The sequence below is a fragment of the Puntigrus tetrazona genome, chromosome 22, assembly GCF_018831695.1.
Source record: "Puntigrus tetrazona isolate hp1 chromosome 22, ASM1883169v1, whole genome shotgun sequence".
NCBI classification, from domain to species: Eukaryota; Metazoa; Chordata; class Actinopteri; order Cypriniformes; family Cyprinidae; genus Puntigrus; species Puntigrus tetrazona.
This window is the reverse complement of record NC_056720.1, coordinates 9,751,071-9,768,613: the sequence shown is the minus strand read 5'-3', so window position 1 is coordinate 9,768,613 and position 17,543 is coordinate 9,751,071. Positions and strand designations below refer to the sequence as shown.

At 41.4% G+C, this 17,543-nt stretch overlaps 1 protein-coding gene across 1 annotated transcript in view; it reads left to right on the top strand.

Moving 5' to 3' along the window:
• LOC122328188 (neurocan core protein-like) overlaps window positions 1-17,543 on the top strand; it is a 57,735-nt gene that overhangs the window by 19,762 nt on the left and 20,430 nt on the right. The window contains exon 8 of the mRNA XM_043223897.1: window positions 3,554-4,606. Within this exon, the coding sequence (XP_043079832.1) occupies window positions 3,554-4,606 (1,053 nt within the window). The remainder of the gene's footprint in view (window positions 1-3,553; window positions 4,607-17,543) is intronic.

Below are 17,543 nucleotides of genomic sequence, written 5' to 3'. Positions count from 1 at the left end.
CTTGTGCTTAATTTAGTTGAATTAGTGCTTAATTACTTTTTGTATTACTTTATGCTTGGTTTATGTAGAATTGGGTAATGTGAAACCACAGAAGTGAGTTTCCTCTATTATAGATTTTTCTCCAAGAAGTCAATCTTTTAACCAATAGGTTAAACTAATGTTTATTGGTCAATAGAGGGGCGTTTCTTCAACTTCAACCATTAAATTACATCTCCATCTAATTTGAGACAGTTACCGCAACACAGTGCAAATTTGTTAATGTGAAAAGTTTTCCAAAAGTGCCCATGATTGAAGAAGCAAAGAACAGAGCAAAATTGTAATTGTAAATCAGTAAAAGGACATATTTTCATTATTTCTTCAGTTAAATCCAAATACACATTTCAACACTGAATGGTTTGCACTTTTAACCCTCATAGTGTGGCTTTCATTCGCCGCAAATCAAATGTGGCGTCCACTTGGTGCAAAGATAAATGCCCTTGGCATACTATGTCCTCCAACAGCTTGCTGTTTATTTTTTCATTGTTTTGAAAGAAAAACAATATGGCAGCAAATGGTTCTTCAGGCACAGACGCCGAAGAGGAAGGTTGCCGACACGATTCGTTCTCCGGAATACGAAAGTGGGAGGGTCGCTGTAGAGGTCACAGAGCTGAGATGTATTCCTGCCTCCTGCTCTAGGGCTTTTAATGGATATCAATGTCTGTCATATCTGTGCCAAGTAAAGCTGCATAGCAGGAGAAAGCAAAATGGGATCCAACATCTGAAAATTTAGAGCGTTGCGAGCCTTAGGCTGCGATTGAAGCATGTCTAACTGGTGTGGTTTTAGTACGATGGGTTTTGGCAGCAGTCCGTTCTCAGGGCATCATCAGTACAAATATCCTCTCCGCAAACCAAATTCAACAGGGAACATTAATGTTTAATGCCGGGTGAAAATCCAGCTTTAGTCAGCATGCATTATTTACATCCGAATCTAATTAATGTGCTTTGGCCGAAACCGCAGGCACCGCTACAAATTCCAAGTCTCTCCCAATTATACGAGGCGTGATCATCGTCAGGGCCATGGAGTGTGTTCGTTAAGATACTCTATGCTCAATCTGGCTGTTTCCGTTCATTTTTCCTCCAGCAGAGGTCATTTAGTCAAGTTCAGATTCACTAGCTATTTCACCCTTCGATGCATGCTGCTCCGTCTCTCCTCTTGTTTCGTGTTTCATTACATAGAGCCTGTTGAGAATTCAGAAAATGCTGCCATCTTTTATATAAACTTGCTGTGTCCTTGAGCTCCACAATATATTGTATATGGATAGACGTGGGTAAAACTATTTCTCTCAAATGCATAAGTGCCGTAGAACAACACGCTTAAATATCTGTTTTGCTGAGTGTCCAGATACTTCAGTTTTATTTACATAAATATAAGTGGACACTTTAACCACAAAATGCTTGAATGTCATTGCATTTGATGCAGAACATAAAATTAAGCGGTATCTAAAGAAAAATGTTTTATTCATGTTAAACTAAAAAGCTAAACTACGGAACCCTTTTTCTGCCTCAAGTAAAAAAATCTCACAATTGTAACTTTATGTCTTATAATTGGTACTTTTTGTCTTATAATTGAGAACATATATTCAATTATTATTTATATTTTCTACTCTCATATTTGATTTGTTTTTAAATAAATTTTTTTTTTAACAATCACAATATTGATTCAATATTGCATTGTGACTTTTTGTCTTAGAATTATAATGTCTAAAAATGATCACTATTTTGCAATTGAGGCTTTTAACCTCCCAGTTTTGACTTTGTATCTCATAATTGTGGCTTTTTTCCAGTGCAACATTTTATCTAGTGATTTTGACATAATTCCAACTTTTTCTTCAGAACTGCGACTTTAGATCTTCTGACTGCAATATTGTATCTCCAAATTGCGACGTTTTGTATTATAATTCGGACTCTCCTGAATATAACAATTTGTTTCAATTGCGACTTTATTGCAACATCTCGTGAATTGGACTTTTTGTTACATTCCAACTTTAAATACTTTTTCCCAGTTGCAACATTATTTAAATACAATTATATATTTTACAATTGTCATTTATTATGACAGTTATTATATTTTATGTCTCATAATTGCAAATTCTTCTTTGAATGCGACTTTATATCTCAGAATTTCAACTTTACGTCTACCAACTGCAGTTATTTTTAACTCACATTTAAACTTTCAAAATTGTGACTTTGCATCTCCCAGCTGTTTTTTGTTTTTCTAACTGCAATATTGTAGTTATAAGAACTAAAGTTGCAAATACATGTCTCACAGTTATGACTTACTTACAGTTGTTGCAACTCATGACTAATGATATTTGGAACTATATATTTCACAAAAAGCAGCTTTGTGTCACCTAGACTAAAAACCACCTTGTCACCAGCTGCTTAAAAATAATCACAAACATGGATATAAAAAATCCCTTGCATCTTTTGTGTGCAGATGGCACTTGGTTTGATCTTGCTCCAAATGCTTTACATTATCTGGATAATTGTCCCACTATTACAGTACATCCGGGTAATTGGTGGAATCTATTTAATATATTGCTTTCGTACATCTCATGAACATGTTTAATACCATCACATTCATGTGACTGCAGAGAGTAATCAGCTATTCATATCATTAATTGCTCGATTACTTGGTTATGTAAATTGCACCACATCCATGTGACACCTCAACAGCAGAGTCTTGAATTATTCATTATTGCTTAATATTTCATTGTGTGTACCGAACATATGGTCTGTGAATATATAAAATGACTTAAATGCTAAACACCGCTTGTTTCCTTTAAGGCAAAGCATGTTATCTGAGCAGATATATAAATTATCCATGCACACAGTAAATACTTAAGCTAAACCAAATATCTCTTCCACACAGCCAGTGAAATCTCTGTTTAGGATTTGGTTTAGCGCCGTGTACTGCAGTATGCTGAATCACGTAAGAATAATAATAATAAGTCTAGTGTTTACTCGTTTTTACTTTATTGCACTCTGAATGGATACCTACACACATCGTGATGTAAATCAAGACCTTTTTGCTTCTTGAACATAAAGATTTGGTTCTTAGATTTACTGCTAGAAAGCACTGGGAATTAATGGCACCGGACAGGAGCATGATGTACGAGTTCTTTGTGCTGTGGCAACATAAAGAAAAAGAGCCTTATTACCTGGATTGCTTTCAAAATGAATGTACATTTCATCTCAGTTTCACCCGAGAGTCAAATATTACCCTCTGGGAAGAAAATAAAGGTCATTTTAGCTACGCTTGTAACTCATTTTTCCTTTGAAGCAGGGGTTTGATTAAAAGATAGGTGTGTTGAGACCAATAGATTAATTGCTGGATATCTCCAGGGCATTGATGGATAAATAATGACAGTTCTATATCGAGCCGCACGCATTAAAGTTAATTACCATAGTTCTGGGGCGGGAGTTAGCATATTTTGCTCGCTAATTAAACATACATTTAAATGAAACGATCTCTCCTCGCTCTGTTAATCACAGTGTTTTGTCATCCCTGCAGGAGCGATTGGATCTGGAACGGCGAATCCGACTCTTTCTTCGGCGTCTAGGAGCTTTAGTTCCATGAGGAGCAGCCAACAAATTTGGCCGCTAAAGTCATTGAAAGTTGTCCCAAGCGATAACAGGCATTTCATAACTCAAACAAGCAGTCCCATGGAAGCCAAACGAGCCAGTTTGGAGATCATGACCATTCCTGTTTCCAGGAATAACCCTGAGAACTTTTCCGGGGAAGGGAATGAGGATGGTTACCCTATTCCCAAAGGTCCCGCATCGCCGTTATCTGCAGAGGAAGAAAAAGATGGTGAGGGAAGTGCAGGGAAGGAGTTACCGCTCACCCTTGACAGCCAAATAAATGGATCTGATGACCACAGAGTCCCGCTGGAGACCACTGTCAGATGGCAGCTTATGAGTCTCCAGACGACCCAACCTACTATTGCATCCAGTTCTTCTGAACCCAAGCATGAGAAACCAGCCGACACGGTTGAGGAAGCCAGGGGTGAAATCATGTACGTCCATCGCCCCCTTGAAAAGCACAAGAACGGTCCCTCGAATAAAGTCAACGTGCCTTTCGTTAAACGAAAGCAAGACCTAGGGTTGACCACTGCACCACAAACACACAATTCCAACACGCCTAGTACCCCAAGCCCCAGAGATCCCAACGAAGACAAGCTAGCAATTCAACCTCCAACCGTAGGGGTAACTCCATCCCAACCAGAAGAAACCACTACCGAGGACATTTTGTGTACTCCAGATCCAGCTGTTTCTACCACGTGGTTACCTGTGGTTCAAGAAGAGGTAGATACTCCACAACCACCGGTTCCTACCATAATAACGACACAAGCCGGACCTACGGTTCAGCCCACTGGTGCAGGACCAAAGGACACTTCTCAGCAGGCTGAGTCCAGGTCAGGAGGTTCGGAGTCATTTGTGTTGGCTCAGGGCTGGACAACATCTGAACCGGTTCCAACAGAGGAACCTTCATACCAGACCACAGGAAGCCCAGAGAAAGACACAACTACGACTGGGAGTGAAAACAGCCCAATCAGATCTTCAGGTATATCGCTCTTTAGTTGTCTTATGTTGATATGCGAATCTGAAGTTCTGTTTACAACACGAATTGCAGTAATATTTTGGTTTAGGGACCAACTGACTATTCGCGAAGACCCGCCCAGCCTTAGTTACTATTGCTATCACTGACAAACAATGTCGCTCTCACACTACACATCATGTTCTCATGTAGTGAAAAATACATTGCAGAGCAAAGAGGAACATTTGCTGAAAGACAATAAAGAGCAGGTTACTTTTGGTATAAAACAAGGTCTCAGGACTCTCTGCTTTCAAATTATGTCATTTTTAAAGAAATTCAAAAATAAGTATCATTTTGTGGCTCTTTAATGTGTCATGACAGATCACTGCCTCAGTTCAAACACGTCTTTTCATATTTACTAAAAGCACAAAATTTACATGAATAAACATCAAGTGTTTTTATTTCAACCGTGGAACACACTATATTCAAGTTTAAGTCCACCAAAGTTAATTTATACTCTCCTGATTTGTGGTTAAGTCTAGAAAGGATACAGCTGCGGCTCCTGGGCAAGAACATTTACATATTTTCCCAGCCAACAATATAACATGAAACCAATGAAAATGTAAAGTTTTGAAAAAGCACATGGTGCCATAGTTTCATCACTGTAGACCGTCACAATGGCTGTCTTTTTGCATTATCTCTCACAGCTTAATGAGAGGGAAGAAGACAAGAATGTAAGATTAGCTGTGTTGAAAACAGACGAGCACACATGTGCATATTAATCTCTCGATTGGGGTGAAGTTCACGGCATTTTGTCCACAGAATGATAAGAGCATGCATTAATTTAACATATTGTTTTATTATTTCACACTCAGTATTTTAACTTCAGTGCTGAAAGTCATACATACGTTGCCGATCATGACAGGTTTTTTTAGTATGCAAAACAAGAATTCCTTACCTTATTACCATTACTGTGGCAGGCATCAACAGCACAGCTTGACGCTCTGTGTATTCTTATTTTTAGGTATATTAAAAGTTTAAATTCTTTTTTTAGTTTAAACACGAATTTTTTATTTCTATGTCATAGATTTCTTTTTGTTGGTTATTTCCCTTCCATTCTTTATTTTTATCAGTCTTTCATGTGTTCGTTCTTCCATTTTGTCTTTCATTCCTTGACTTGATCCTTTTGTGTTTTTCTTTCCTTTGTTATTTCTTTCTGAATTTTTTATTTTAATTTATTTAATTTCCTACCATCTTTTCCTTTTATTTGCATTATTTGGAGTTATTTTTCTCTCTTAACCTCAATTAAATTTCAATCGTTTGATGTTTTTCATTCTGCTCTCTTATTTTTCCTTTTTTTCCCATAGTATTAATTTTGCTTCTTTCTTCCGCACATTCTTTTCTTTCAATTTCAATTTTCTTTCAAAAACTTTCATTTTTTTTATTTTGCTATTTATTTTTGTCACGTTCCCCGGACTCTGTGTTTATGTTTTTGTCCCGTGCCATGTGCTCCCTGTGCCCTGCCTTCCCTCTGTGTTAATTATGTTATTGTCATCAGCTGTGTCTCGTCAATTACCCTGTGTATTTAAGTCCTGTGTTTTGAGTTCTGTTTGTTCCGAGCGTCGAGGTCCTTACCTGATGTCTACCCCTGTGATTATCCTGCCTGCCTGTTCTGCCTGCCTGCCTGCCTGCCTGCCTGCCTGCCTGCCTGCCTGCCTGCCTGCCTGCCTGCCTTTATATCTTTATTTTGTCATTTTTTGAGATTAAATCCATTTAAGTTTATTTTATCTCGTTGTGTGCTCTCGTGCTTACCACACAACCGTGACAGAACGCTCGGACCTACAAAGTGTAAATAGCGGCGTATTTTCCCCCTTATTTTTTCTTGTTTTGTTTGCCATGTTTGCCCAGTTTAAAGATCCATACTTCCTCCTCCGCCTGCTGGAGCAGGGGGATTGCTCTCTCGAGGACTATACAGAACTATTCCTCGAACTGGCCAACGACTCCCGCTACCCGGACTGCTCTCTGCTCGAAATCTATTTCCGCGGGACTTAACACCTCCAGCCAAGCGCAGCTGTCCGGGAGCGGTCCTCGAGAGCCCTCGCCGCATCGTCGAGTGGGTGCTGGTGTCCTGCAAATCAACCATGATGGTTGCGCCTGAGGACAACGACACCAGCCCCACTCCAGATCCAGAGCCTAGCTCAGCCCTTCACCGCATGGTCGAGCCCCAGCCTGAGCCCACCGCTGACACGGGGGCGGAGTCGAGCGCGACCACGGACCCATCGCCAGAGAGCGACAGAGCCGTGGAGCGTAACAGGACCCGAGCCGTATCGTCAGACCAGGTGCGCGAGCCCAGCAACGGAGCTCCCCGCGGTGGAGACAGCCGACTGCGAGGAGAGCGCGGAGTGGAGCTCCGCCCACTACACATCGGCTGAGGATGAGCTGATCATCCACCTGGGGCTGCTGGATCTGCAAAGGGAGCTGGATGATGTAGACTTGGACTTGGACTTAGACTGGGCACCTCCTGTATCCTGAGCTCCTGTTCCCGTTCAGCTACCCAGTAAGCCCGCTGGTTCCGCCCAGCCGTCCCGTTAGCCCGCTGGTTCCGCCCAGCCGTCCCGTTAGCCCGCTGGTTCCGCCCAGCCGTCCCGTTAGCCCGCTGGTTCCGCCCAGCCGTCCCGTTAGCCCGCTGGTTCCGCCCAGCCGTCCCGTTAGCTCGCTGGTTCCGCCCAGCTGTCCCGTTCCTGTGCCCGCGCCACGTGCGTTCTGTCCCGTTCCTGTGCCCGCGCCGTGCGTTCTGTCCCGTTCCTGTGCCCGCGCCCGCGTGCGTTCTGTCCCGTTCCTGTGCCCGCGCCCCGCGTGCGTTCTGTCCCGTTCCTGTGCCCGCGTGCGCTCCACTCCAGTGCCCGCGCCCGCGTGCGCTCCTCCAGTGCCCGCGCCACGTGGCGCCTCCTCCAGTGCCCGCGCCGCGTGGCGCCCTCCAGTGCCCGCGCCACGTGCGCTCCCTCCAGTGCCCGCGCCCGCGCGCGCCTCCAGTGCCGCGCGCCACGTCGCGCTCCCTCCAGTGCCCGCGCCACGTGCGCTCCCTCCAGTGCCCGCGCCACGTGCGCTCCCTCCAGTGCCGCCTCAAGTTCTCCCACCCTTGCCATACCATATCGATGGATCCCAGCAGCCCACGCGCTCATCCTCAGCTCACCATCCGGAGCTCGCCACGGGTCTGCCGGTCTCCATCGCCGTCGAGGGTGGGCGATCCTCGCCTCACCGTCCTGCCTCCGACCCAGACTCCTCCTCGGCCCGTGACCCGTCGGCTCCCCCTGGGCTCCTAGCTCCCTCCTCTACACCGTGGTCCGTCAGTCCACCAGCTCCACCAGGCTCCATCGTCCCTCCGGCTCCGCCTTGGTCTGTCGTCGACCATCCGTCGCCTCTGGATTCCTCTCCTCCGGCTTTGCCTCGTCCCTCCATCCCACCGGCTCTGTCAGGCTCCTCCTTCCCTCCGGCTTCACCTCAGTCCTCAGTCGCTCTGGCTCCGCCACGTCCTTCCCGTCCCCGTCTCCGTGTCAGTCGCCGAAGCCTGCGGCGTCGCCTTGACCTCCAGCGCCTCGACGTCACCCTGGCTCTTCGGCTCTCCGTCTCCACCTCGGTCTCCTCCTCCACCTGCTCCGCCACCGTCCGGTCGGCCCCATGGAGTCGATGGCTGCTCCTCCTCCATGGCTCCTCCCTCCGTCGGCTCCACCTTGGACCACCATAGCTGGGCTCTGGATCTCCTCCTGCTCCGGACTCCTCCTGTCTCCTTCCTGGCTCCTCCCTCCGTCGGCCCCACCGTGGACCACCATAGCTGGGCTCTGGATCTCCTCCTGCTCCGGACTCCTCCTGTCTCCTCCCTGGCTCCTCCCTCCGTCTACACCTCCTTGGACCCTTCTGCCTTCTGCCTGCCCACTCCTGGGGATCCGTCCTCCACCACAACCTCCTCCCAAGACCCGGTATCCCCAAATCTTAGTCATTTTGGTTTTTGTTTGTTTTTGTTTGTTACCCTTTAGGTGCGAGGACGCACCTTCCGGGAGGGGGGGGTAATGTCACGTTCCCCGGACTCTGTGTTTATGTTTTCGTTTCGTGCCATGTGCTCCCTGTGACCTGCCTTCCCTCTGTGTTAATTATGTTATTGTCATCAGCTGTGTCTCGTCAATTACCCTGTGTATTTAAGTCCTGTGTTTTGAGTTCTGTTTGTTCCGAGCGTCGAGGTCCTTACCTGATGTCTACCCCTGTGATTATCCTGCCTGCCTGTTCTGCCTGCCTGCCTGCCTGCCTGCCTGCCTGCCTGCCTGCCTGCCTGCCTGCCTGCCTGCCTGCCTGCCTGCCTGCCTGCCTGCCTGCCTGCCTGCCTGCCTGCCTGCCTGCCTGCCTGCCTTTATATCTTTATTTTGTCATTTTTTGAGATTAAATCCATTTAAGTTTATTTTATCTCGTTGTGTGCTCTCGTGCTTACCACACAACCGTGACAATTTTGTTATATATTTATTTGTTTTTATTTTTCTTCCGTCTTCGTTTGTTCATTCTTTATTTTACAGTTACATGTTTTACAATTGTCTTTCTTCAGTTTTTTCCATTAATCTTTCTTTTGTTTTGTTTTTTATTTTGAACATTGTTTATTTTGCTCTTGATTTATTTTTTTTGTTTTGCTTTTCTCCTTATTTCTTTCATTCTTTATTCTTTTTGTTATTTTATTTCTTTCTACTTTTCAATACTGTATTTATTTTCCTTCATATAATTTTATTTTATATCTCCCCCTCAATTTTTTCCCGCTTTATTCTTCCTTTCTTCCACTCTATATTTCTGTCTTTTGTTCTTTCTTTCTTTGCGTGGTAAACAGACTGCACAGAAGTGAATTGCTGCAACCTCAGAGTAATTAGAGGGTTAGGGCCAGTGCAATTAGAGTCTCTTGCTAAGGCAGAGATCTTAGTCTAAAACAAATCAATGTTGACAGAAGCCAGTAGATGTGTTCAGTAATTGACTCTAGTCTTGCTCTAGTCTATATGCATGTATAAAATGGTGCCGTATACATAATCTCAACCTCCCATTGTTCAGATCGATTTCTTTGGGTAGGAGTTTCTTAGGGTGCAAGACCCTAGAAACGCTCTTCAGCGAACAAAGTAATGATCTTGAAAGCAGCTCTGGCATAGAATAAATGTAAACAGATGAACATCTTTAAGCATACAAAACACATAAAAGGATTAATCATTTAACTCAGACCATGCAGCCCAAATGAGACATTTTAGTGTTTGACACATGCTTCTGCAGCATAAAATATGTAAACTACTAAACGAAAAAGGTTTTTCAAGGTCAGATTTTGTCTGTCTGTTAAATGAATCATTGCTGCAGAGCTTTGACTGTTTAGCATATAAAAAAGCGATGAAGAACTTTGAAACGCACGGAAAAGACAAGACAAAACTGCTGCTAAACAACTGTTTTCAACCGACAGAAAGAAACACAGATTTTTTTTTGCCTGAGGATTTTGGTTGCTTTTGAGCACAAAGAGCAGAGAGTCCTGTTTGTCCTCCTTTTCCTGCAGCGCAGGTGGAAGTTCATAAGCCTTTTTAATCAATGATCTGCCGGTGGAGAGGCTGCTGTTCTCTGCCTCTCCCCCGAGGCCTTTTAGGCATCAGAGAAGTGGTTTTTGAAAAATAGCCGCCGTCACGGTAGTCATAACACCAGCACCAGACCGGCTTGCCCTTAATTAGAGAAGCACGTCGCTCTGCGATAAGACGAGGAGGTGCTGTGTCTTACGTGACTTTGCTGTTCCATCACTCTCGCTGACATGGCTTGGAGCTGTTTGCACATGGAAACAGACATGTTCATCGCTCTTTGTAGAACAGACAGATGCAGTGTACTCATTCACACACACACATGCTACGCTCTCACAAACCCACCCAATTTCTGAGCAGGACAACAGTAAGAAGTAACAAATTGTAGTGGTTTTTTTCATTTAGTTTTTATTTTGCCAAATAGAAGTATTTTAATTTAGCTTTACACAGTGCCCTTACACTATAAACGCTCTGTTGTGCATGTGTGATTTTTATTTTATTAATTTTTTTAAACTTTTTATTATTGTTTATTACTTTATAATTTTTTGTTGTCTGAAATAGTAATATTTCATGTAATTTTTAACACGTTACTTTATACATTCTTATAGACCCTGACTATTTTTATTGTAGGGGTTAATAAGTGTATTACTCTATGTAATATAATTAATTTTATTACATTTTTCTTCTATTAAAAATAATTTTTTTATTATTTTTCATTTTTGTTAAAAGTTTAATATTACATTTTTATAATCTTAATCATTTTAATAATGTTAATATTTAATAAAATGACGCACATATAAACATAAATGTTCTCGTATCCTATGTTGATATGAGTGACTGAATTATATTTTAACATAAATTATAATATTTTTGTTTTATTTTACAGATTTTTAAATATAATTAAATGTTAAATATATATATATAATTTTTTTATTTAAAATATTTTAAAATACAAACATTAAAAATATCTCTATTTAAATTCTTTTGATTCTTGCTACTTATTAGGTTTCACATATACTGCATGCTTAATTCTTTTTTAATGTTCTTCATTTGTAGCCTGTGCCGTTGCTTTTGAAACCGTGAGCAAGACTTATATTCTTCTCACTGCCAGACTCTAAATTATAAAGCCCAATCTGGGGTTTGAACGGACAATAGAAAGCCTGTGAGTTATTGTCCTCTAGCTCCTTAAGATGAATCACCCTGCCTACAAGGTAATACACAATGAATATATGATCAGTGTAGTAAATTCAGCAAGAAAAATGTCTCAAAACATCATCTGTTCTAACTCACATTGACCAGCAGAATTGGGGAACGGTCCCACCTCACAGTTTTTTTTCCTCATCGAAAATTCTGTTTTCAGAATACATTATGTTCCCCTAATGTATTGCGCTGCGTGTATGAATCTGGCTTTAATAACTTGCGAGTTACTCACCAGCCGTGAAAGCGAGTTCAGGGAGATAATGATCGCATCTGAGGTGAGGAAGCTAGCATGACTGCTTCCAATGTACCTTTCAGTCTCCATGGAAGCTACGCGTGCTGCATGCAGGCTTTGATCATGTGAGCCCAAGCGCTACTACTGTTTGTAGACAAGCTAACAGTTGTACTTGCAGCTAACCGAGCTGCCAGGCTCTCTCCAGGCAAACATCACCCCCTCCTTCAGATGGTTTATTTACTGTTTCACCACCCACACGATCCACTGGGTGGTCTTATGTATCAGGATCCACGGTGTTTGTTATGTGTTTGCACTAAAGAAACTGTAAACATCAAAATGTCATCTCTTGGAGTAGGAGGGTTTGATATTCTTTTTAAAATGCTTATTTAAGGACAGGAAAGATGTTTCTGTTATCCTTTTATAGTGTTTTTTATTTATTTGTATGCATTTTGCAAAACAGATAGACAAAGCAAAACAGACAAAGATTGACAGAATGACAGGCAGAACAATACAGGTATATAGAGGGACAGCATTAAAACAAGTAGAACAATAGACATATAGTTAGAACAATGGACAGAATGACACTTAAAAAGAACAGACAGATAGAGAAAACGACAGACAGCAACAGCGATAGTTAGACAGAATGACAGAACAACAGACAGACGAACAAAATGACAGACAGAACAACAGACAGATAGACAGAATGACAGACAGATAGAACGACAGACAGATTGAATGACAGACTGAATGACAGACAGAATGACAGACAGATAGAACGACAGACAGACAGAATGACAGACAGATAGAACGACAGACAGACAGAATGACAGACAGATAGAACGACAGACAGACAGAATGACAGACAGATAGAACGACAGACAGACTGAATGACAAACAGATAGACAGAATGACAGACAGATAGACGGAATGACAGACAGAACTACAGACAGGTAGACAGAACAACAGACAGATAGATGGAATGACAGACAGAACAACAGACAGACAGACAGAATGACAGACAGATAGAACGACAGACAGACAGAACGACAGACAGATAGAACAACAGACAGACTGAATGACAGACAGATAGATGGAATGACAGACAGAACAACAGACAGATAGGTAGACAGAACAACAGTCATATTTACGGAATGACAGACAGACAGAACAACAGACAGACGGACAGAATGACAGACAGATAGATGGAATGACAGACAAGTAGACAGAACAACAGATAGAACAACCGACAGACAGATAGACAGAACAAAGGTCTGTTAGAGAGTTAGACTAGTTAGTGAGAACGGACTGACAAATAGAGCAACACACAGATATTTAGACTAAATGACAGGCAAAAAACAGATGAGGCAAGAAAAGAGAAAGAGCTGTAAATGTGCACTACCACTACACCGTGGCTGTGACAGCTTCCTTGCTTTATTAGTGGGGATTTTCTAAGTGGGCGCCTAGAAATGACACACCAGCAACCACTCGCTGACTACTTTAAAGCTTGTTTAATTGTGTTGGTGAATTTATTTTCATTTTGTTTGTCATCTCTATTAGATTTTATGTGTTTGTTTCAGATTCATTTTGTTTCATTGCAACTAAAATAAAATAAAAATAAGAAACGCTTCCTTTTGGGAGGGTGAGGGGTGGGTCTGGTTTTAGCTAAGTATATAAACCCCTCTTTTGGTCATAAGCTGTTTTCTAAACCTAAACTCGTCTTACTTCCATCATCCCATGCTCAGCATTTTTCATAAATGCAGTGCGAGATCTGCCAGGTCGGAAATTGAACTGAAAGTCTGATGTTCCTGATATCCGATGGCCTCATTGTCAGCGGCGTGGAGCGTGCACCGCTGACCTGGATTGAGTCCGGAACACGGTGATGAAGTATCCTCTTCTATCTGATTATACGTGCTGCTTCAGGTTCCCTGCCGACTGGGCTGTATCTTGCCGGAGCTGAATAGACCAGACAGCTCCGACTCTCTCCACACCCCACCGAGATGCTTATTTTAGCAACATGGCATTTTATTCTCCCCTATCACTTTGAAAGAGAATGTGTCCCAGCATTTAATGTGCTTTATAATGTCTGTGCACGCAAGACAAAAAGCCACCATCTCTCTGTGTACAGTATGAACACACTGCTGCGTGAGTAACAGTTGTTTACTTTTTGGAGAGTGGTGGTTTGATTTAAAATATGGTCAAAATATATGGTCCACATTTTAGCACTGGAATTTCGCTTTGCTCTGGCTAAAATTGCATTTTCTCATTTTTGTCAACAGTATTAAAATAATTTGTATCGTCATTTTAGACGTTCATTTTACATTTGTACTGCAATTTTTTGTTGGTGAAATCCAGTCATTTTAGAAGAAAGCCATGCGATCGGGAATTTTACATACGTCAGGGTGAAAAAATGTTCCCAAGGCAGGTTTTGGCAAGTTTTTCTTTTACCAAAATGGCACATTGTCATATTTTTGTCAAGTTATACAAAACACTTAACAATTGTGATAATAGGCATATTTTATTTTTTTTTAAATTAGTATTTGCTATGGTTTGGCGTAATTCCATTCGAGAATATCGAATTATGGCACAATATCACTAAACGCTTTTTTCCCAACATGTTGTGAACAATACACATTCATCACACCAAAAAAAGTGATTCTTTTGAAAGACCGCACGCATCTACACAATTGACAGTAGGCACTAGACTTTTTTGCCTGCAAGATTTTGCTGACGAAGTCTTTTGATGGCAACATTGTGTATTTTTTGTCGTTATTTTGTGAATAGCAATCCATGCAATCGGCGATTTCAAGTTGGCCAGACAGAAAGCTTTTAATTTGGACGTCACTCTTATAAACAGTGTTGGGGTTGGTGCATATTCATATATGACGCAAGTTACGTGAGTCGTTACTTTCCATAAAAACGACGTAATTAGTTACTTTTTATGCGAAGTAACGCAATATTTCAATGTGTTACGTTTAAAAGTAACCTTCCCCGACACTGCCTATAAATAACCGACTTCAGTTAGCACAGAGTCACTCAGAAGAAGAATGACTCCGTATTCAGTCGAGGACCTCTTTATTTCACTTCCAGCCTTGCGGATGCGTTTTGTGCATAAACAACAGCAGCTTTATTAGAAGACTCTTCAGATACAACCTCAGCGACATCAAATTATGTTCAGCAGGGCACATCAGCCCAGACAAGCGGGAGATGGAACAGGAAAATGAAAGAAGGGGAGAAGAGGCGGGAACAATAAGGACTGTTGATGTGCCTAGCAGCCTGAAGCCTACAGCATGGAGGAGCTTCAACCATTAACTGTGTGTCAGACTCTCCAGGCACTAACAATAGCACAGATACTCTTCTCCCTCTCTCTCTCTTGCTCCCCTTCCCTTCTTTCATATTCATATGGAGATGAAATCGCTCTTGTCCTCGCACCAAACTCTTACACATCGTGGTTTTGTTTTAGCATCAAACCTATTAATAGGGACGTTTAATGTGCGTTTTCCAGTTATTTATGCAAATCTCAGGATGCGTGTGACACCGACAGGCTTTAATCTTTTCGTTGTAGTGCTGAGGTACGTCAAGACGGGATATTATTGGAACGCTGGGTTGTTCAATGTCAGGATTATTTTAGGATTTTCGTTGCTAGGATGAAGTTTTAGTGCCTTTCCAGCAGAAATCTGACCTGAAATTGTAGGTTTTAAGTGTTTGAGGATTATGTGCCTCTAAGCGCTTTGAATTGTGTCTCTTTCTCATTTCTTGACTTCTTAGGTCTAAAAAGATTTTTGAAACCGCTTGCAGGTAAAAAAATATATATATATATATATAAAAGAGAGAAATATGAGAACATTGTGGCATTTTGACGTAGTGTCAACTCTTATTTTTATAAATCATTTGTGTTTTCAGATGCCATAATCCCTGGGCGGAAGATTTTCAGCCATTTTCAGCTAGTGTTTTTGCGCAGGGAGATTTATTGTAGTCATGTTGGCTCAATGATCTCAAATGTTGGCACATCAGATTTGTTTTCAACATTTCTACCTGAAATGTGTTGTAGTTTAACAATAAATAACATCTGGTGGTACAAGAGTGCCTCAAAGTGACAAACGAAATGTATCAGCACAACTACTTCAACTACAGTCTTCATTAAAGTGACACTAGTTTAATGATTAATTCCGTGAATTCCTTCAGTTGTCTTGTGTATATTTTGTGCTTGAAAATTATGACTACTTAAATTAAAAACTATTATTCAAATTTTATTAGATATCTAAATTATACCTTATATAGTTTAAATATTACATGTTTAAGTAATATAAAATACATTATGCATTCACAAAATTAAATTAAAATTAAATTAAAATTATGTAATTGTAAATTATGAGTAGCTTGTACTTTGGTATGCTCAGTAATAGCTTTAAAAAAAAAAAAAAGGAAAATATACAGGAAATTTACTTACCCTCAGGCCATCCCAGATGTAGATGAGTTTCTTTCTTCATGCAAACAAATTTTTAGCATTACAATGAATTCTCTTGCAGTGAATGGGTGCCATCACAATAGTCCACAATTAATTCACACTACTGCAGTACATCAATTAACGTCTTATGAAGCAAAATGCTGCGTGTTTTTAATACCAAATTCGTCTAGACATTTGAATTTTTTTCTCCTCCAGTATTGTCTGAATCAGGAGAGAAATATGCACAGATCAGTCAATGTTTACAAGCGAAATTTGACATGATGTTAATTTCTAGATTGGAGTTGTGCGGATTACTTATAGAGTATTATGATGTTTTTATCAGCCGTTTGGACTTTCATTTTAACGGCACCCATTCACTGCAGAGTGCGATTGGTGAGCAAGTAATGTAATGTTACATTTATAAATCTGTTCATACTGTATATACTGTACAAATTTTTAATATATGAGTGAACTGCTCCTTTGTTTCCAATCAATGTTCTTGATATCGCTTCGGAAGCATTGAACAGAAATGAATCTTTATCACAGTCTTCTTGATTTGATTCAGATTCAAAAGCATCATTTGATGGCCCAACCTCCATCCTTTCGTGATTCCCTAAACCCAGTCTCACTGCTTTTCTACAGCAAATACAGAGGAGCTGTCTGAATTTGCTCCACTGCAGCGCAAGTTACGTCATCCCGCCAGTGGTAAACGGCAACGCCAACCTCCCTCAGCTTCATTCTTCCAGCAACATTAAATCACTGCTTGCTCTGAGCCAGTAGATTGCTCTGGTCCACAGGGATGCAGAGTTATCTGTGTTGCGGTAGAAATAGGCCTCGGTTTCCCAAGGTGCACACTCAGCTTACCTCCACAGTAATTGCAACCTCACATTCAGTGAATGATGAGCACTGGTGGTTTGACCTCCGAGGCTCAAAGGATGCGCCACGTAAAAACTTCATTGCAAGAACCATGATAAACTCATTTCGGGATGTGAAAATCTGCAATTCGCCTCAGAATGCCGTGCATTTGTGCCTTTTCTAGCATTTGTCAAGCGCTTGTTTGTATTGTGACTAATTGTAGCGTTTAATTTACTTAATGATGCACCACCCACAGCGGTTTTATTCACAGCAACAGTTACTGTAGAGCGATGTGGTGAAACCGGGACAGCTCAAATGCAAAAAAAAAAAAATGGTGTAATGTTGATTTCTGTTGAATCAGTGATGGCTGATTTACATGTAATCGAATGTAGTTTCCAAAATCTGTATGCTGTATGAATATTTCAAGCCTCAACTGTGATAAGAGGAAGGACATGGACCACTTACAAAAGCATCTTAAAAAATTAATAGAAACATTTGTAATGCTCCAGAAATGAAATTCCCACCTTACAGTTACAAAAGCCAAGCGCTTTTCTGAGAAAGTTTGTCTGCATGTACGTCAACTGGATGCACGGTTTTAGTATCGTTCGACCTAAAGAAGTGCTGATTTGAAACATTTCATTAAAACATAACACTGGA